Below are 23,272 nucleotides of genomic sequence, written 5' to 3'. Positions count from 1 at the left end.
CTTCAACGCCCCAGACAGAGAAGAAAGAACCAAAACAGAGCACAGGAAACCCTGGACAACCTGGATGAAGAAGGGAGCATGGAAGAACTCCAGGATGGAAGACAAACCACCCCAGACAGCCCAACATCACCAGATGGGATTGACGAAGGAATAGAGGAACTAAACGCAACAACTCCAGCCACAGAGAGTCCCCAAGCAGAAGACACAGAGGAAGAAGAGGACAGCATTCCCTGCACCGCATACCAACCACGCAAACATGAGGGCAAAAAGAAGAATTGGAGACTACACCTCAACAAACCGATAGTCATCATGGGTGACTCTAATCTAGCAACGATTCCCACCTACTCAGATTCCAACGTACAGATAGAATCATACCCAGGCATGAACCTGGAGTGGGCAATCACAGTGTTAGAGCACACCGAAGTTAACGAGGAAACAGAACGTCTCATTCTGAGTGTAGGTCTAACGAACATGGACCAGAAGAATATCGTGACCAGTCAGAAAAACTTAGGACGACTGATCAAGATAGCTAAAACCAAATTCCCTAACGCAAACAGACAAGTAGCGCTAATACACTTCTCTGAGGATCTAGAAGAAAACCAAAAATGGATTCTTACCAATTTGAATAAAGAAATTAAAAAAACCAACTGTCTCCCAATGTTGGACCCAACCAAATTTAAAACACAATGGGACAACGTACACTGGACGAGAAGGACAGCTACCAGTATATTTGACCTTTGGATGGAGTCGTTAAACTAAGAGGCCCTGAACGCCACGAAGCACTAAGGGAAAAAGAAAAGACCCAAACAAATAGTATAATCAATTTATCGCATTATTTTAGACCTAACGAACACGAAAAAACCCTATTGGAAAAAGGGCTATCATTTGTACCCACAGTAGACATTTACCGGGAACAGATGAATAATCTGAGAAAGGACGTCTCCAAATATCACCGGAGGCTAAAACTAACAACACATTTTGGAAATACGGACCAAGAGGAAATCCCCAGATTCATGCCAGCATCTTACTGGGAACCAGCAGGGGAGCAACTCCCACAGGGCCTAAAGCTACTGATCCAGCAAGATCTGACGACGATCAGAAACATGCCGGGTCATCTAAAGGAGAAGCCGAACCTCACTGCAGACCAGGTAAGAGCACTCCGATCCCTAACTAACAACCAAGATATAATAATCAAACCCGCTGATAAGGGGTCATCGATTGTGATATTGGACAGACAGCAATATATATTGGAAGGCATGAGACAATTGAAAAATGTGAACCACTACAGGGAACTAGCCAAACCGATATTTGAACAAACAGCTTTAGAAGCTGAAAAAGTTATAAACACCTTAAGGCAGAAAAAATTCATAAACAGAAAACAGGAAAGATATCTGTTAGGGGTGGACAAACCCAAGGCTCGAACTATGTATCTTTTACCAAAAATACATAAAGATCAAGCCAGTTGGACAATTCCCTACGAAATTCCAACAGGGCGTCCGATTATCTCAGACTGCGGATCTGAGACTTATGGTACGGCTGAATTCATAGAATATCACCTTAACCCCTTATCCATAAGACACAAGAGCTATATTAAGGATTCCTATCATTTTGTGGAAATAATAAAGAACATTGTCATTCCAAAGAATGCGATATTATTTTCGATAGATATTGACAGTCTATACACAAATATTGACACAAACGCAGGGCTACAAGCCATCAGGGACATATTCCGGAAATACCCGGACAGAAAGCGACCAGACAAAGAGCTTTTAGAATTATTGGAAATAAATTTAACAAAAAATGACTTCCAATTTAATGGCAGGACGTTCCTCCAGATCAGTGGAACAGCCATGGGCAAAAGATTTGCCCCGTCACTGGCCAATATCTACATGGCTTCCTGGGAGGAATCAGTAATGGAAAGATGTCCACTCAAACCATCACATTATTACAGATACCTGGATGACATATGGGGCACATGGGAATACACCATGGAGGAATTCCAGGATTTTATTACAATCCTAAACACACATCACAGAACAATAACAGTCAAATATGTCACAGACATGACACAAATTGATTTTTTGGACATCACTACATACAAAGGTAAATATTTTGACACAACAGGAAAACTTGACCTGAAAGTATTCTTCAAAGCTACGGACACACACGCTTTATTACATAAGAGCTCGTTCCACCCACAACACTGTTTTTCAGGAATCGTCAAGTCACAGTTATTGCGTTTTAAACGTATTTGTACGCAAAAAAATGACTTTGAAACAGCATGTAAAATTCTTTTCAAAGCCCTAAGGGAAAGAGGCTACACAAGAACTTACCTAAGAAAGGCCTACAGCACCTTTGAGGAGGTCAAGATCAGAGACCAGAGACCCCTTTTAGCCCTAGTAACAACTTATTCCAGCCAAAGCATATTGGCCAACAAACGCCTAAAAAGCAACTTTGAAAATAGGCATAACAATCTACTACAGGATTACAAGATAATCTCAGCCTATCGCAAAAATAAAAATTTAAAGGACTACCTGGTCCGGAGTAACTTGAAACAAAGTAACAGGGCTACAAAACCAACCCCAAGCTATTTCAGCCCACAGAAACAAATTATAAATAGATCAAAAAGAAATGTAGTTGAAATCAAACAAATTATACCCTACAACACACACAATGTGATATACCTTATCACTTGTGACATTTGCAAACTACAGTATATTGGAGAAACGGGAAACTCCATAGCATGTAGGCTTAACCAACATCGCTATAATATTAATAACCATAAAGAAACACATTTACTGATTGTAAAACACTATTTAACACATGGGATCCAAGCCCTTAAGGTGTGTGGTCTAGAACACAACAGAAACTGGACTGTTGGAGAGAGGAAATTCCAAGAACAGGAATGGATTAGAAGACTAGATACGAGATACCCAGGAGGGCTAAATCTATAAAAGTTAAAACACTCTACCTACACAATCCCTAACACAAAGGCCCCCAATGCCTCTGTGATTAAACAACAATGAGCCTACTTGGCCTTTGTCATGCCTAGGGAGTGGGTACCACAACACACCCTAACCATAACAATGACCCAAGTGATGGACCATTATCACACCTGGAATCCTTTGTTATGCCTAAAACAGAAGATCTGGGGATTAACACAAACTCAAAAAAAATTGAGATTTGAATAAACCTTACAAGCCTTGTCATACCTGAAGTGAATGGCCCTGACTGTCATACAACAGTCAGGATTACTTACTTAATCTGCAAGGAGACCTATTGAAACCTATTTGAAATGTAAATTGAATAGAATAAGAATTGTCATGGCGTTTATCGTGCGCTTGCCCAGGCCTCACGGCCTGGGCAGAAATATAACGATTGCATTCACCACGGCTTCGTAACTCGCGCGGCGCTCCGCCGGCCGCGCAGCCCTGGCCCGCTCTTCGCGGCCACTCGCGCCTGCGGCGCTCGGGGGCGAAGAGCAGGACCAAGGTCTGCTGGCCTTCGCGCCGCTTGCAATGTCGTGGACAATAACTATGACATCTATTGTTTTATAAAAAACACAACACTAGAAAGGCTAGTAAACATTTGGAAAAACTAAAAAGGACTAATTATAGCCCATAACCTATTTAAATCCTAAACACATAGTCCAAACAGACTATAACCATAGGGAACTTAAGAAATGTATAGAATATACTAGCCCTCTCCTACATTTTTAAATTATGGCGAGTGCAATCATTCCCTCAGAACTATTTACAGGAAGGAACCACTAAATATGATTCCTTAATGTAAACAGTACTGATCGAACTCTGACAACCTACCTAACCAGGCCAGTACCTAACTTAAAACTGGGAAAGGAACTATATATATTTTTAATACATTTCTTTTTTGCTAAACCTACATGAACCAGAACATGTAGACATGTGTATAATAATATACTTATACAGACATTATGCCCTCTTGCAAAAACACAGTGAAATGGAACCCCCTACAAGGGCTAAGACCATTCACACAAATTAACATAGCAATTGGGCCATTGATACCAACCGGGGACCAATGGGAAGACCCCTAACTTAAACCACACCCACTCATGGGACACCAGACCCCCATATATACTGGGGTAACAGAGACAAGACTTCATTCTCACCTGGAGAATCACGCATCTGAGGAAGTACTAATACTGTACGAAACGTTATGCATCATCCTACTGAAACTCGAGCCCATGGAGGACACTACTACACGGAGGAGCCCTGGCAGACAGTCAGGCGGAAGCACACTGAGAAAAGGAACCGGAAGGACACAGGAGTGTCCCAGGTAAGACAGCCCTGGACCAGGACTGAACCCAGGAGGGATTTCAGACCTAGGCCTACCTACCAACAGCAACACGGGAATCCCGGAGGAACCCGTGGGGTAAGTACTATGCATCATTCTACTCGAGCCCATGGAGGGCAATACTACACGGAGGAGCCCTGGCAGACAGACAGGCGGAAGCACACTGAGAAACGGAACCAGAAGGACACAGGAGTGTCCCAGGTAAGACAGCCCTGGACCAGGACTGAACCCAGGAGGGATTTCAGACCTAGACAAACCCACCAACAGCAACACAGGAATCCCGGAGGAACCCGTGGGGTAAGTACTAACCAACAGCCACAGTGGAACACGGGCAGACCCAGAGGACGGAGATGGGAGCCAGCTAGTGAAACCACACGGCCAGGGAGAAATGACAGACCCAGGAATAACAACAGGACCCAGGTAAGCCAGACCAACAACTACATACACACAGCAGGAGAACGCAGAGACTCCAATTTACTGGTAACCATACGTAACATATACGACATAATGGTAGCAAAACACCACTTGGCAAATGTCAGCAATCTGGACAAAACTCCAGATAACATAATAAAACGAACCAGAGATCTGGTCACCTGGATCACCCCTGCTAAACCAACAGAGCACACACTACAAATGCTGGTTAGCAATGCTAAGAATTGGGAATACACCACACTACAAATTCTCAAACAACACTACCTGGACCAAATGGATGGAGCAACAGCGGCCTTAAGCCTATGCCATCCACATGATTTTGAAAAAGCATTTCCTATCGCAACAAGATGGGCAAAAAAGAAATTTGGCAAACGTATAACACCAGGAACGACTTCGGCAACCCGGGAGATATTGGTGGATTTAAAAGATGCCTTAGAGGCTGACAGCGCTACACACACACAACCAGGAACCACCACACCCCCCACCCGACCCCCAACCCCCCAACCCTCCCCCCCCCATCCTGTCTCACTGTCTACCCCAAGGGAAACAACTGGACCAGATGTAGAAACCAGCCCTGGACCAGCCTGGAACGCAAGAACCACCACGACAACAGCAGAGGTTCACCTCTCCGAAGCGGAATTCCCTAACCTCACTCCGAACAGAGACACACCTAGGCTTCAACGCCCCAGACAGAGAAGAAAGAACCAAAACAGAGCACAGGAAACCCTGGACAACCTGGATGAAGAAGGGAGCATGGAAGAACTCCAGGATGGAAGACAAACCACCCCAGACAGCCCAACATCACCAGATGGGATTGACGAAGGAATAGAGGAACTAAACGCAACAACTCCAGCCACAGAGAGTCCCCAAGCAGAAGACACAGAGGAAGAAGAGGACAGCATTCCCTGCACCGCATACCAACCACGCAAACATGAGGGCAAAAAGAAGAATTGGAGACTACACCTCAACAAACCGATAGTCATCATGGGTGACTCTAATCTAGCAACGATTCCCACCTACTCAGATTCCAACGTACAGATAGAATCATACCCAGGCATGAACCTGGAGTGGGCAATCACAGTGTTAGAGCACACCGAAGTTAACGAGGAAACAGAACGTCTCATTCTGAGTGTAGGTCTAACGAACATGGACCAGAAGAATATCGTGACCAGTCAGAAAAACTTAGGACGACTGATCAAGATAGCTAAAACCAAATTCCCTAACGCAAACAGACAAGTAGCGCTAATACACTTCTCTGAGGATCTAGAAGAAAACCAAAAATGGATTCTTACCAATTTGAATAAAGAAATTAAAAAAACCAACTGTCTCCCAATGTTGGACCCAACCAAATTTAAAACACAATGGGACAACGTACACTGGACGAGAAGGACAGCTACCAGTATATTTGACCTTTGGATGGAGTCGTTAAACTAAGAGGCCCTGAACGCCACGAAGCACTAAGGGAAAAAGAAAAGACCCAAACAAATAGTATAATCAATTTATCGCATTATTTTAGACCTAACGAACACGAAAAAACCCTATTGGAAAAAGGGCTATCATTTGTACCCACAGTAGACATTTACCGGGAACAGATGAATAATCTGAGAAAGGACGTCTCCAAATATCACCGGAGGCTAAAACTAACAACACATTTTGGAAATACGGACCAAGAGGAAATCCCCAGATTCATGCCAGCATCTTACTGGGAACCAGCAGGGGAGCAACTCCCACAGGGCCTAAAGCTACTGATCCAGCAAGATCTGACGACGATCAGAAACATGCCGGGTCATCTAAAGGAGAAGCCGAACCTCACTGCAGACCAGGTAAGAGCACTCCGATCCCTAACTAACAACCAAGATATAATAATCAAACCCGCTGATAAGGGGTCATCGATTGTGATATTGGACAGACAGCAATATATATTGGAAGGCATGAGACAATTGAAAAATGTGAACCACTACAGGGAACTAGCCAAACCGATATTTGAACAAACAGCTTTAGAAGCTGAAAAAGTTATAAACACCTTAAGGCAGAAAAAATTTATAAACAGAAAACAGGAAAGATATCTGTTAGGGGTGGACAAACCCAAGGCTCGAACTATGTATCTTTTACCAAAAATACATAAAGATCCAGCCAGTTGGACAATTCCCTACGAAATTCCAACAGGGCGTCCGATTATCTCAGACTGCGGATCTGAGACTTATGGTACGGCTGAATTCATAGAATATCACCTTAACCCCTTATCCATAAGACACAAGAGCTATATTAAGGATTCCTATCATTTTGTGGAAATAATAAAGAACATTGTCATTCCAAAGAATGCGATATTATTTTCGATAGATATTGACAGTCTATACACAAATATTGACACAAACGCAGGGCTACAAGCCATCAGGGACATATTCCGGAAATACCCGGACAGAAAGCGACCAGACAAAGAGCTTTTAGAATTATTGGAAATAAATTTAACAAAAAATGACTTCCAATTTAATGGCAGGACGTTCCTCCAGATCAGTGGAACAGCCATGGGCAAAAGATTTGCCCCGTCACTGGCCAATATCTACATGGCTTCCTGGGAGGAATCAGTAATGGAAAGATGTCCACTCAAACCATCACATTATTACAGATACCTGGATGACATATGGGGCACATGGGAATACACCATGGAGGAATTCCAGGATTTTATTACAATCCTAAACACACATCACAGAACAATAACAGTCAAATATGTCACAGACATGACACAAATTGATTTTTTGGACATCACTACATACAAAGGTAAATATTTTGACACAACAGGAAAACTTGACCTGAAAGTATTCTTCAAAGCTACGGACACACACGCTTTATTACATAAGAGCTCGTTCCACCCACAACACTGTTTTTCAGGAATCGTCAAGTCACAGTTATTGCGTTTTAAACGTATTTGTACGCAAAAAAATGACTTTGAAACAGCATGTAAAATTCTTTTCAAAGCCCTAAGGGAAAGAGGCTACACAAGAACTTACCTAAGAAAGGCCTACAGCACCTTTGAGGAGGTCAAGATCAGAGACCAGAGACCCCTTTTAGCCCTAGTAACAACTTATTCCAGCCAAAGCATATTGGCCAACAAACGCCTAAAAAGCAACTTTGAAAATAGGCATAACAATCTACTACAGGATTACAAGATAATCTCAGCCTATCGCAAAAATAAAAATTTAAAGGACTACCTGGTCCGGAGTAACTTGAAACAAAGTAACAGGGCTACAAAACCAACTCCAAGCTATTTCAGCCCACAGAAACAAATTATAAATAGATCAAAAAGAAATGTAGTTGAAATCAAACAAATTATACCCTACAACACACAAAATGTGATATACCTTATCACTTGTGACATTTGCAAACTACAGTATATTGGAGAAACGGGAAACTCCATAGCATGTAGGCTTAACCAACATCGCTATAATATTAATAACCATAAAGAAACACATTTACTGATTGTAAAACACTATTTAACACATGGGATCCAAGCCCTTAAGGTGTGTGGTCTAGAACACAACAGAAACTGGACTGTTGGAGAGAGGAAATTCCAAGAACAGGAATGGATTAGAAGACTAGATACGAGATACCCAGGAGGGCTAAATCTATAAAAGTTAAAACACTCTACCTACACAATCCCTAACACAAAGGCCCCCAATGCCTCTGTGATTAAACAACAATGAGCCTACTTGGCCTTTGTCATGCCTAGGGAGTGGGTACCACAACACACCCTAACCATAACAATGACCCAAGTGATGGACCATTATCACACCTGGAATCCTTTGTTATGCCTAAAACAGAAGATCTGGGGATTAACACAAACTCAAAAAAAATTGAGATTTGAATAAACCTTACAAGCCTTGTCATACCTGAAGTGAATGGCCCTGACTGTCATACAACAGTCAGGATTACTTACTTAATCTGCAAGGAGACCTATTGAAACCTATTTGAAATGTAAATTGAATAGAATAAGAATTGTCATGGCGTTTATCGTGCGCTTGCCCAGGCCTCACGGCCTGGGCAGAAATATAACGATTGCATTCACCACGGCTTCGTAACTCGCGCGGCGCTCCGCCGGCCGCGCAGCCCTGGTCCGCTCTTCGCGGCCACTCGCGCCTGCGGCGCTCGGGGGCGAAGAGCAGGACCAAGGTCTGCTGGCCTTCGCGCCGCTTGCAATGTCGTGGACAATAACTATGACATCTATTGTTTTATAAAAAACACAACACTAGAAAGGCTAGTAAACATTTGGAAAAACTAAAAAGGACTAATTATAGCCCATAACCTATTTAAATCCTAAACACATAGTCCAAACAGACTATAACCATAGGGAACTTAAGAAATGTATAGAATATACTAGCCCTCTCCTACATTTTTAAATTATGGCGAGTGCAATCATTCCCTCAGAACTATTTACAGGAAGGAACCACTAAATATGATTCCTTAATGTAAACAGTACTGATCGAACTCTGACAACCTACCTAACCAGGCCAGTACCTAACTTAAAACTGGGAAAGGAACTATATATATTTTTAATACATTTCTTTTTTGCTAAACCTACATGAACCAGAACATGTAGACATGTGTATAATAATATACTTATACAGACATTATGCCCTCTTGCAAAAACACAGTGAAATGGAACCCCCTACAAGGGCTAAGACCATTCACACAAATTAACATAGCAATTGGGCCATTGATACCAACCGGGGACCAATGGGAAGACCCCTAACTTAAACCACACCCACTCATGGGACACCAGACCCCCATATATACTGGGGTAACAGAGACAAGACTTCATTCTCACCTGGAGAATCACGCATCTGAGGAAGTACTAATACTGTACGAAACGTTATGCATCATCCTACTGAAACTCGAGCCCATGGAGGACACTACTACACGGAGGAGCCCTGGCAGACAGTCAGGCGGAAGCACACTGAGAAAAGGAACCGGAAGGACACAGGAGTGTCCCAGGTAAGACAGCCCTGGACCAGGACTGAACCCAGGAGGGATTTCAGACCTAGGCCTACCTACCAACAGCAACACGGGAATCCCGGAGGAACCCGTGGGGTAAGTACTATGCATCATTCTACTCGAGCCCATGGAGGGCAATACTACACGGAGGAGCCCTGGCAGACAGACAGGCGGAAGCACACTGAGAAACGGAACCAGAAGGACACAGGAGTGTCCCAGGTAAGACAGCCCTGGACCAGGACTGAACCCAGGAGGGATTTCAGACCTAGACAAACCCACCAACAGCAACACAGGAATCCCGGAGGAACCCGTGGGGTAAGTACTAACCAACAGCCACAGTGGAACACGGGCAGACCCAGAGGACGGAGATGGGAGCCAGCTAGTGAAACCACACGGCCAGGGAGAAATGACAGACCCAGGAATAACAACAGGACCCAGGTAAGCCAGACCAACAACTACATACACACAGCAGGAGAACGCAGAGACTCCAATTTACTGGTAACCATACGTAACATATACGACATAATGGTAGCAAAACACCACTTGGCAAATGTCAGCAATCTGGACAAAACTCCAGATAACATAATAAAACGAACCAGAGATCTGGTCACCTGGATCACCCCTGCTAAACCAACAGAGCACACACTACAAATGCTGGTTAGCAATGCTAAGAATTGGGAATACACCACACTACAAATTCTCAAACAACACTACCTGGACCAAATGGATGGAGCAACAGCGGCCTTAAGCCTATGCCATCCACATGATTTTGAAAAAGCATTTCCTATCGCAACAAGATGGGCAAAAAAGAAATTTGGCAAACGTATAACACCAGGAACGACTTCGGCAACCCGGGAGATATTGGTGGATTTAAAAGATGCCTTAGAGGCTGACAGCGCTACACACACACAACCAGGAACCACCACACCCCCCACCCGACCCCCAACCCCCCAACCCTCCCCCCCCCATCCTGTCTCACTGTCTACCCCAAGGGAAACAACTGGACCAGATGTAGAAACCAGCCCTGGACCAGCCTGGAACGCAAGAACCACCACGACAACAGCAGAGGTTCACCTCTCCGAAGCGGAATTCCCTAACCTCACTCCGAACAGAGACACACCTAGGCTTCAACGCCCCAGACAGAGAAGAAAGAACCAAAACAGAGCACAGGAAACCCTGGACAACCTGGATGAAGAAGGGAGCATGGAAGAACTCCAGGATGGAAGACAAACCACCCCAGACAGCCCAACATCACCAGATGGGATTGACGAAGGAATAGAGGAACTAAACGCAACAACTCCAGCCACAGAGAGTCCCCAAGCAGAAGACACAGAGGAAGAAGAGGACAGCATTCCCTGCACCGCATACCAACCACGCAAACATGAGGGCAAAAAGAAGAATTGGAGACTACACCTCAACAAACCGATAGTCATCATGGGTGACTCTAATCTAGCAACGATTCCCACCTACTCAGATTCCAACGTACAGATAGAATCATACCCAGGCATGAACCTGGAGTGGGCAATCACAGTGTTAGAGCACACCGAAGTTAACGAGGAAACAGAACGTCTCATTCTGAGTGTAGGTCTAACGAACATGGACCAGAAGAATATCGTGACCAGTCAGAAAAACTTAGGACGACTGATCAAGATAGCTAAAACCAAATTCCCTAACGCAAACAGACAAGTAGCGCTAATACACTTCTCTGAGGATCTAGAAGAAAACCAAAAATGGATTCTTACCAATTTGAATAAAGAAATTAAAAAAACCAACTGTCTCCCAATGTTGGACCCAACCAAATTTAAAACACAATGGGACAACGTACACTGGACGAGAAGGACAGCTACCAGTATATTTGACCTTTGGATGGAGTCGTTAAACTAAGAGGCCCTGAACGCCACGAAGCACTAAGGGAAAAAGAAAAGACCCAAACAAATAGTATAATCAATTTATCGCATTATTTTAGACCTAACGAACACGAAAAAACCCTATTGGAAAAAGGGCTATCATTTGTACCCACAGTAGACATTTACCGGGAACAGATGAATAATCTGAGAAAGGACGTCTCCAAATATCACCGGAGGCTAAAACTAACAACACATTTTGGAAATACGGACCAAGAGGAAATCCCCAGATTCATGCCAGCATCTTACTGGGAACCAGCAGGGGAGCAACTCCCACAGGGCCTAAAGCTACTGATCCAGCAAGATCTGACGACGATCAGAAACATGCCGGGTCATCTAAAGGAGAAGCCGAACCTCACTGCAGACCAGGTAAGAGCACTCCGATCCCTAACTAACAACCAAGATATAATAATCAAACCCGCTGATAAGGGGTCATCGATTGTGATATTGGACAGACAGCAATATATATTGGAAGGCATGAGACAATTGAAAAATGTGAACCACTACAGGGAACTAGCCAAACCGATATTTGAACAAACAGCTTTAGAAGCTGAAAAAGTTATAAACACCTTAAGGCAGAAAAAATTTATAAACAGAAAACAGGAAAGATATCTGTTAGGGGTGGACAAACCCAAGGCTCGAACTATGTATCTTTTACCAAAAATACATAAAGATCCAGCCAGTTGGACAATTCCCTACGAAATTCCAACAGGGCGTCCGATTATCTCAGACTGCGGATCTGAGACTTATGGTACGGCTGAATTCATAGAATATCACCTTAACCCCTTATCCATAAGACACAAGAGCTATATTAAGGATTCCTATCATTTTGTGGAAATAATAAAGAACATTGTCATTCCAAAGAATGCGATATTATTTTCGATAGATATTGACAGTCTATACACAAATATTGACACAAACGCAGGGCTACAAGCCATCAGGGACATATTCCGGAAATACCCGGACAGAAAGCGACCAGACAAAGAGCTTTTAGAATTATTGGAAATAAATTTAACAAAAAATGACTTCCAATTTAATGGCAGGACGTTCCTCCAGATCAGTGGAACAGCCATGGGCAAAAGATTTGCCCCGTCACTGGCCAATATCTACATGGCTTCCTGGGAGGAATCAGTAATGGAAAGATGTCCACTCAAACCATCACATTATTACAGATACCTGGATGACATATGGGGCACATGGGAATACACCATGGAGGAATTCCAGGATTTTATTACAATCCTAAACACACATCACAGAACAATAACAGTCAAATATGTCACAGACATGACACAAATTGATTTTTTGGACATCACTACATACAAAGGTAAATATTTTGACACAACAGGAAAACTTGACCTGAAAGTATTCTTCAAAGCTACGGACACACACGCTTTATTACATAAGAGCTCGTTCCACCCACAACACTGTTTTTCAGGAATCGTCAAGTCACAGTTATTGCGTTTTAAACGTATTTGTACGCAAAAAAATGACTTTGAAACAGCATGTAAAATTCTTTTCAAAGCCCTAAGGGAAAGAGGCTACACAAGAACTTACCTAAGAAAGGCCTACAGCACCTTTGAGGAGGTCAAGATCAGAGACCAGAGACCCCTTTTAGCCCTAGTAACAACTTATTCCAGCCAAAGCATATTGGCCAACAAACGCCTAAAAAGCAACTTTGAAAATAGGCATAACAATCTACTACAGGATTACAAGATAATCTCAGCCTATCGCAAAAATAAAAATTTAAAGGACTACCTGGTCCGGAGTAACTTGAAACAAAGTAACAGGGCTACAAAACCAACCCCAAGCTATTTCAGCCCACAGAAACAAATTATAAATAGATCAAAAAGAAATGTAGTTGAAATCAAACAAATTATACCCTACAACACACAAAATGTGATATACCTTATCACTTGTGACATTTGCAAACTACAGTATATTGGAGAAACGGGAAACTCCATAGCATGTAGGCTTAACCAACATCGCTATAATATTAATAACCATAAAGAAACACATTTACTGATTGTAAAACACTATTTAACACATGGGATCCAAGCCCTTAAGGTGTGTGGTCTAGAACACAACAGAAACTGGACTGTTGGAGAGAGGAAATTCCAAGAACAGGAATGGATTAGAAGACTAGATACGAGATACCCAGGAGGGCTAAATCTATAAAAGTTAAAACACTCTACCTACACAATCCCTAACACAAAGGCCCCCAATGCCTCTGTGATTAAACAACAATGAGCCTACTTGGCCTTTGTCATGCCTAGGGAGTGGGTACCACAACACACCCTAACCATAACAATGACCCAAGTGATGGACCATTATCACACCTGGAATCCTTTGTTATGCCTAAAACAGAAGATCTGGGGATTAACACAAACTCAAAAAAAATTGAGATTTGAATAAACCTTACAAGCCTTGTCATACCTGAAGTGAATGGCCCTGACTGTCATACAACAGTCAGGATTACTTACTTAATCTGCAAGGAGACCTATTGAAACCTATTTGAAATGTAAATTGAATAGAATAAGAATTGTCATGGCGTTTATCGTGCGCTTGCCCAGGCCTCACGGCCTGGGCAGAAATATAACGATTGCATTCACCACGGCTTCGTAACTCGCGCGGCGCTCCGCCGGCCGCGCAGCCCTGGCCCGCTCTTCGCGGCCACTCGCGCCTGCGGCGCTCGGGGGCGAAGAGCAGGACCAAGGTCTGCTGGCCTTCGCGCCGCTTGCAATGTCGTGGACAATAACTATGACATCTATTGTTTTATAAAAAACACAACACTAGAAAGGCTAGTAAACATTTGGAAAAACTAAAAAGGACTAATTATAGCCCATAACCTATTTAAATCCTAAACACATAGTCCAAACAGACTATAACCATAGGGAACTTAAGAAATGTATAGAATATACTAGCCCTCTCCTACATTTTTAAATTATGGCGAGTGCAATCATTCCCTCAGAACTATTTACAGGAAGGAACCACTAAATATGATTCCTTAATGTAAACAGTACTGATCGAACTCTGACAACCTACCTAAACCTAACCTCAGTAAAACTATGCCTAAACCTAACCCTAATCCTAACCCTAACCTCAGTCAAATTATTCCTAGTTCCCCGAAGGAGGCGGCGCCTGCTCCACATTGTGCACAAAAACGAGCGCTCCTGTTCTCAATCTAACTGAATCTCAAACTAACTGTGACATATATATATATATATATATATTAGGGCTGGGATGCGATTAAAGTTTTTAATCTAATTAATTACAGGCTCTGTGATTAATTAATCGCAATTAATCACATTTTAATCGCACATCGATATTTGACCTGAGAAGCATTTTTCTTTCAAGTAAAACACATTTTGTTGTACGAGTGAATCAACGAGTGAGTTTTTTAATCTAAATTTCGCATCCTCTGGGCCAAGCAGAGCGCTCTGATCAGCTACTTCTCCCTTTGCGTTTGTTGTCTCTTCTTGATGGTGCATCGCTATGATCGGTATGCCCGAAAGTGAAGGTTCTGTGGTGCAAAAACTAAGTGCGATTAAAATGAGTTAATTTTTTTAATCGCGTTAATTTTCTGTAATTAATTAATCGCAATTAATCAGTTAAAGTCCCAGCCTTAATTTTCACGATTAAAAAAAAAATAGCAGATATACAAGCTCGCAGCGCGGCACTTGGGGCCGTGCTGTGAGATTGTGTATCTGCTGTTTTTCAATAGGTAACATTCATGGGGGGCCCGCAGTGAATCCCTGTACCCAGGGCCCAGAATTTGGTGTGACACCCCTGCTTTCTTCCTCTCTCCTTATGCCACTCTTTCTTATCTTTCTATTGTTTACGGCACCCCCCCACCCCTCTCTCTCTCTCTCTCTCTCTCTCCCTCTCTCTCTCTTTCTGCATCTTCAGCATTCTCATTCTCTCGTTCTCTCGTCGTTCCGCCTTCTCTTTTACTCTTTCTCAGAAGCTGCCTTTATTGCTCTCTCCATCTCCCCTCTATCTCTTCATCTTTTTCTCATCTATCGCTCCCTCCTCTCTTTTTGATCTCTACCCTCCTCCTCCCCCCCCCCTCTCTCTCTCTCATATATCTTTCGTTCTACACACCTTTCTATCTCCTTCCTCTTTTCCTCTTCTCTTCTTCCTCTGCCTGCTCAGTGGTGTAAAACAATTAAGTACATTTAAGTGCATTAAGTACATTACTGGATTATCATACTTTTACTTATGCATATATTTACAAATGTTATACTTTTACTCCACTACAATTATTAGAAAACTTGAGATAACAGTTACTTTGTGGATTCTGACGGCCCGGTGTCACGGTAAGGCCCAACGACGTTTATATTAAAACAGTGCCGAACCCGGAGTACTTCGGGAAAGGCACCACGCATTGCGGCGCGGCGAACTACTTCGGGATAGACACTAGACGAGTTGATAAACATGACCTCCCCTCTCTCCTCAGGCCTGGTGGAGATGGATGAGGGTCGTAAGGTGGTGTTCTGTCCGGGTCAGTCCATCCCCCTGACGGTGGTGAAGTCTGACGGAGGCTACACCTACGACACCTCCGACCTCGCCGCGCTGCGACACCGCATCTTTGACGAGAAGGCCGACATCATCATCTACGTCACAGACAGCGGGCAGGTGTGTTTGTTTGTGTGTGTGTGTGTGTGTGTGACAATATCCTCTGCATCACTGAGAGAAAAGAGATGGATTGATTGACAGGGAAATATGCCTGTCACAAATAGTGGAAATAGCAGATCTACAAGCTTGTAGATTGGCTATTTCCACTATTTCTTTTTAAATGTTTGAAGTTGGGCTGGGATGCGATTAAAATTTGTAATCTAATTAATTACAGGCTCTGTGATTAACTCAGTTACTGCCAAATTAAATATGCCTTCTAATGGCATTATTGCCATAAAATCTCCATAGACTCCCATGTAATTTATAGTGCACAGATCATGCACGCCCATGCACAGATCATGCATCATGTTTGTGCAGGCTGTTCACAGCTTTCAATCAAAAAAAAAGATTGGAAATCCGTTCAGGCATTCTTGAGATAATAGCCATTATGTTTTACATTATGTAAGCAAAGATGGCTGCCCTGTATGAAAGATGGGGTTGTATGGGGGGTGGAACATGCAAAATCGCGATTGAAATCATGTTTACTAGATTTAATGGGGTCCAATTTTTTTTTTTTTAAATCAAAAAAGTAAGTAAAAGTCGCCAAAAGTCGTCTGGCAGGGAAGTCCATAGTGAGATAGTTGATCTGAAAGTCGTTTGGCACTGTATGAGTTAATGAATCGCAATTAATCGCATTTTAATCGCACATCGATATTTGATCTGAGAAGCATTTTTTTTTCAAGTAAAACACATTTTGTTCTACGAGTGAATCAACAAGTGAGTTTTTTAAATAAAGATTTCGCATCCACTGGGCCAAGCAAAGTGCTCTGATCGGCTACTTCTCCCTCTGCGTTTGTTGTCTCTTCTTGGTTGGTGCATCGCTATGATCGGTATGCCTGAAACTGAAGGGTCTGTGGTGCAAAAACTAAGTGCGATTAAAATGCGTTAATTCTTTTAATCGCGTTAATTTTCTGTAATTAATTAATCGCAATTAATCAGTTAAAGTCCCAGCCTTAATATATATATATATATATATATATATATATACATACATTGATTATGCTATGTAAGGGATAACATCTCGCTCAGCGGTGATTATCAAGTGATAGGAGACCGACAGGTTGATATGCATATCTGGCCACCATTGCATATCAACCTGAAGGGCTCCTATCACTCGATAATCACAGCTGAGCGAGATGTTATCCCGCTTATTACCCGGCTACTCAATAAAATTAATAATTTCACTCAAAACTCAAAACAAAACAAAGTATTTCCATGTTTACAGACTGCTGAAAGTGTTCCACAAGTGTTGCGCTGGGCGTCTCCCCCAGCGCAACACGGTCGCCTTGGAAAACAAGGAAGTGCTGATCAAATAGAATCCATTTCCTGATACTGTGTTGTCTATTTCTCGCCTCAAATGTTTTGAAAAGCATTCTTGAGAGCAACGTTTAGTTGTAAATGACGCTGTGTGTTTGTTTACATGGCTGACATATTGGATACGTTACTAGATTCACACAGCACAGCCTGAGCGCAGCAGGTGTTCTGAGCCTTTGATTAGGCAGTGGTCCATTATAGTGGAGCGGTCATTATTCTCCTATAATTCACAGCTGATTTCAACGCTTAACCAATCAGAATCAAGCATTCAACTAAGCCGGGTAATAAGTAATGTTAACAATATACAATAATTATACAGCGGGATGAATCAGGCTCCAATCCTTCATCGGGTAAATTACTCATATCATCCATGTTGAATCTAGTTTCATTTCACTCGTTGTGAGTGTGTAGATAAGTCAACTGTAGATGTAGATTTAGTCAACTAAAACTAGACTAAAAGTAAAACTTTTCAGACTAAAACTAAATGGAATTTTATTCAAAAGACTATGACAAAAAATATTTTGGGCTGTCCCCAGTTCAAATATGATTATTGGCTCACAGCACTGAAAGGTTTGGGAACCATTGTTCTAAATGTGTCAATAGAGAAGGCGACGAGAATGAATTTCTTCTGAGGAAAACCACCAAAACATTCCCCACAATGCCTTTTTTTTCTTTTTTACCCCATCATTGGGGTCCTTTTTTAACTCATAACATAGAATAAATATATATATATTTAAACAGGTGACATCACAGTGTTATGAATCTCCATATATGGGCATAAATCCCATGCAGATGATGCCCTGTTAGGAGAACCACACTATGATCTCCATGTATGGGTATACAAGGGATTGTATCCCAGATGATGCCCTGTTAGAGAGATCCCTGTGATGCCAGGGGGAACAAATCCCTTTTATGCCCATATATGGAGATACGGAGATCCCAGTGATGCCAGGAGAACAAATCCCTTTTATGCCCATATATGGAGATCCCTAATGTCCACATCACTGATCTCCATATATGGGCATGAAAGGGATTGTATCCCAGATGATGCCCCATGACGACGGCATACGCCACCCCGAACAGCAGGAAGGAGGCTCCGTAACGGTAGACGTCGGACGGCGAACCGATGACGGTGACGGCCGACATGAAGCTGGTGGTCAGAGACAGCGCCACGGGGCCAAAGGTCATCCGCCGCCCCCCCGCCAGGAACTCCCTGCACCGACCCATGGGTGATTGATAATAATAATAATAAGCTATTAATTGTGGGCTCGCCTGAAAGGCGAGAACACTATGTTATCCTCATTATTTATATAAATATATAGTGAGTTCCGCCGCTATTTCCGCCGTAAATGTCTGCCGTAAATTTCTGCCGCAGACAGTACAAAGGCAGGGCCCTTAGCCAATGAGGCGCAATTGGTGGAAAAAAATCTGGGAGTGGCGTTAGCTGGAGTATTGGTAGAGCGTCACATGACAGTTAGCACACTGCAGAATATAGTCAAGTTGGCAAACCTAAGAAATGAAGAACAATTTATTTGATTAAGAGTTTTTGAAGCGGTGAAAGCCGCTTCCAAGGAGTGGCTTTGTGTGTCCCGTACATGTCCATATATGGTCATTCCAGTCCAGAATGAACAGGTTTTATCTGTCCCGTACATCCAGAATATGTGTGTAGGCCTAGCGTCCGTCCAGGATCGAGGATTGGTCAAGCTTCACATGACAATTTGGCCCTCCAGATAAAATCATTCATTCAATTCAGAAAATATAGACCTGAAGCACATAGAAAGTATCTAGAACACAGAATATATAGATCTAGAACACAGATTTCATAGCTCTAGAACACATAGAATAAACATTCACCGCTTCACTTCGAACCGAGGTTTGATTTTTATTTCAGTTATTGTTGTGGGCTCGCCTGAAAGGCGAGAACACTATGTTATCCTCATTATTGTGGGCTTGCCTGAAAGGCGAGAACACTGTTATCTTCATTATTGCCAGACCCATGAAATGGGTAGGCCTACATAAGCAAATGTCGGTCTGTCCGGGTTTTCTATATAAAGGGTATATATGATGATGACATGATGATGACATGCCTACAAAAGGCATGATGTCATAAATGATGATGACAGACAGAGGGTTGGCAGAACCGGGGTCTGGCACAACCAGGTTGACCTGGTCTAGTTTATATATAGTGAGTTCTGTCTCAGACAGTAAAAAGGCAGGACCCTTGGCCAATGAGGTGCAATTGAGGTGTGGAAAATCTGGGAGTGGTGTTAGCTGGAGTATTGGTTGAGCTTCACATGACAGTTAGCACGCTGTAGAATATAGTCACAATCGAGCCCACACTGTTTCGTAGGAACAGTATTTCTAGTCTAAGTTATTGTCTAAACAAACCTCCATATCTATTTATGTTCTCTGTTAGTGGCCGTGCATTAAGTCAAATGTCAACTCTTCTTCCCACTCTGCAGAAGTGTGAGAGACTGTTGCTGCGGTTGTTTAGCAGTGAGATGAGTTCACACTTCCACCAGCCTGCTGTCCCCTCGGTGAGTACACACAGCTCCGCAGTTATTCATACTTTTTCTGTCCTTTTTCTTCTTTTTTGGGACTCTTATTATTGCCAGGCTTGGCATGTTTTTAGGGTTTTTCTTTCTTTCTTTTTTTCTTTTCTGTTATATAGCTTTTTTTATCCGTGTTTCTTTTTGTTTTCTCCACTGACAGACCGGCTGGCGGTACAGTTGAATACAGCAGAACAAAGAACGAAAGAAGGGCCTTTTTTTTTTCAAGCATCGGGCTCGTCCTTCTTTGGAGACGCTAGCTGGGAATTGATACACAGATCACGACGATGCGTTATTTGGACATGAGCTGTGGCGATAATGAAGGCCTGTTTGATCACGGCCGAGCGGGCCGGGGAAGTAACGCAGAACGGAGCAAGGGACAGTTTTACGCACGGAGCGTACGGAGCGTACGGAGCGCAAATACAGTATAGCAGAGAGTTTTTATCAGCCCTCCGTGTGTTCCAAAGACAATGGGCCCGATTCACCAACCTACTTACGAACGTTCTTACGAAGAAATTTGTTCTTAGACCCTTTTAAGAAGTTTTTTAAGAAGATTTGGCATACACCAATGTTTTCTTAGCTGTGATTTGTTCTTATGTTAAGAAGAAATCTACGCATACTCTAGAGCACTCTTAGGGTGGCCTTTTAGTTCTTAAGTGTGACATGCTGTGCTAAAATAATGTATTCTTTAGTGTGTCAATTCAATTTAGTGTATCAATTCTACAGTTGTATAATAATATGATTTAAATCACCAAATATTTGTATCATATCTTTAGAGCAGTGGTTCTCAAAGTGTGGTTTGAGGACCCCCAGGGGTCCTTTAGGAAGTTCCAGGGGGTCCACAGTAAAACAAGGAAGGAGAAGGAGTTTTACCATTTTAACCCAGTTTTAAAATTTGTTTGAAAATAGCCGATCTACAAGCTCACAACCGAACACATAACCATTACAGCCCAATTTGAGCTTGTAGATCGGATATTTTTTAAACACTTTGATAAATCTTGAAAAATCTTCCCAGGCAGAGAAAATATTCAGGTGGGGGTCTACAGAATGCATGATAATTTTTGGGGTCCTTGACTTCAAAATGTTTAGAACCACTGGTTTACTGACTAGTTTTCAACAGGTCTGAAAATTTGCCCCCCCCCCCCCCCCCCCCTCCCCTCTGCACAACCCTTCATCCCCCCCCCCCCTCAACAGCCGCCACACGCCCATTTTCCTGTCCCCTTCCTACCTGAAAGCCCCCCTTGCACCATGCACCATATCCCAAACACCACACCCCTACTTCCACCCCATTACATACCAAGCAGCTGCTAACTTAAAGCCCCTCTATACCCACCTACCAGCTTTCAGTAATAAAATGTTTTATATCCACAACTAATGCTATTTCCAAACATGAAATATGGATAACATTCTAATTTCAGCAAATTTACATTGATGTCTATAGTGAAATAATAAAATACATTCATTCATTAAATACAAATAATTAGCTGTTCACATCAGAAGTACCTCCACAGAAGTATATATTTTTTATGTTTGGAGCCTAGTGTTCCACCATCTTTACACTTTAGTTAGGCTATTCTTGTGTTCATTCTCTCAACTTTATTTCTGTGAGTGATTTCTTGTTAGTTCTGTGTACAGCAATCAAACACAGGTGTGACTACATAGAGTGTCATGAAGTTGTGCCTTATATGGGGATTTGTGGGTGGCTCCCTATGGTAATAGGGATGCAAATTAGGATATGTGGGGCGTCTACCTATGATAATTAGGATTACCTGGCACACCCCTTCAAATTACGAGGATTGGCATTCATCATGATAAGAACATAGTTAAGAACAATTTTGCCTTCCTAAGAACGTTTCATGAATGTGACTGGACTTCACTTAGGAATTCACTTAGGAAGAAATTTAAGAACAAGTTAAGAAGAAAGTTAAGAACTTATTGGTGAATGAGGCCCATTGTTCCCAACTTAAGGATTACTAGACAGGGGAGAGGTAGTGGCCTCCATAAGAGTGCAAAACGAGCGAAATTGAGACTTTCTTTCCTTCGTTGATTAGGCGGCCATATATTCCCGCTGTCGTCTTGGGAAATGTACGGTCCTTTCAAAATGACCGGATTTCTCTGATCAGATCAGCTCGGGTGATTGAAAGATCTAATGGGAGACTTCAAGGGGGAGGGGGTATTGCTGTTTACATCAACAAGGATTGGTGCAGGGAGGGGAACACTACAGTGAAAAAACAGATCTGTAACTCAGATATTGAACTCCCGGGGCTCGTTCTGAGGCCTTTCTACCTCCCACATTCCGCTTAAGCATGGCCTGAATGGTCAGTGACATCTGGTGGACAACTTCGTTGGTATAGTGTGGAGATGGAGGTTTTTCATCAGAATATCTAACTGGTTGAAGCTCTTATGTGGTGTGGACACGCTGGTGTCTCTTCAGGGAACTTAACTCACTGAAACTCTTGTCACACTGTTTACACTCAAAGGGTTTTTCTCCACTGTGGACACGCTGGTGAATCTTCAGGTGACCTAACTGACTGAAACTCTTGTCACACTGTTTACACTCAAAGGGTTTTTCTCCACTGTGGACACGCTGGTGTCTCTTCAGGCTACCTGACTCACTGAACCCCTTGTCACACTCTTTACACACAAAGGGTGTTTCTCCAGTATGGACACGCTGGTGTATCTTCAGGTTATATAAGATACTGAAACTCTTGTCACATTGTTTACAAACAAAAGGTTTTTCTCCACTGTGGACACGCTGGTGTCTTTTCAGTGTACCTAACTCACTGAAACCCTTGTCACACTGTTTACACACAAAGGGCTTTTCTCCACTGTGGACACGCTGGTGATTCTTCAGAGAACTTGACATACTGAAACCCTTGTCACACTGTTTACACACAAAGGGCTTTTCTCCACTGTGGACACGCTGGTGCTTCTTCAGAGAATTTAACTCACTGAAACCCTTGTCACACTCTTTACACACAAAGGGTTTTTCTCCACTGTGGACACGCTGGTGTGTCTTTAGAGAACTCAACACACTGAAACCCTTGTCACATTGTTTACACACAAAGGGTTTCTCTC

General features: G+C 42.7%; 1 protein-coding gene across 1 annotated transcript in view; it reads right to left on the bottom strand.

The window, feature by feature from the left end:
* LOC308295409 (sodium-coupled monocarboxylate transporter 2-like) overlaps positions 1–18,872 on the bottom strand; it is a gene marked incomplete at both ends in the record, with an annotated part of 46,982 nt that extends 28,110 nt beyond the window's left edge. The window contains one exon of the mRNA XM_080738464.1: positions 18,720–18,872. Coding sequence (XP_080594590.1) covers positions 18,720–18,872 — 153 coding nt within the window. The remainder of the gene's footprint in view (positions 1–18,719) is intronic.
* Positions 18,873–23,272: the final 4,400 nt, after the last annotated feature.

The sequence above is a fragment of the Nannobrachium achirus genome, assembly GCF_963921795.1.
Source record: "Nannobrachium achirus genome assembly, chromosome: 12".
NCBI lineage: Eukaryota > Metazoa > Chordata > Actinopteri > Myctophiformes > Myctophidae > Nannobrachium > Nannobrachium achirus.
Note: the sequence above shows the minus strand (reverse complement) of the source record. Positions and strands in the feature narration are given on the sequence as shown.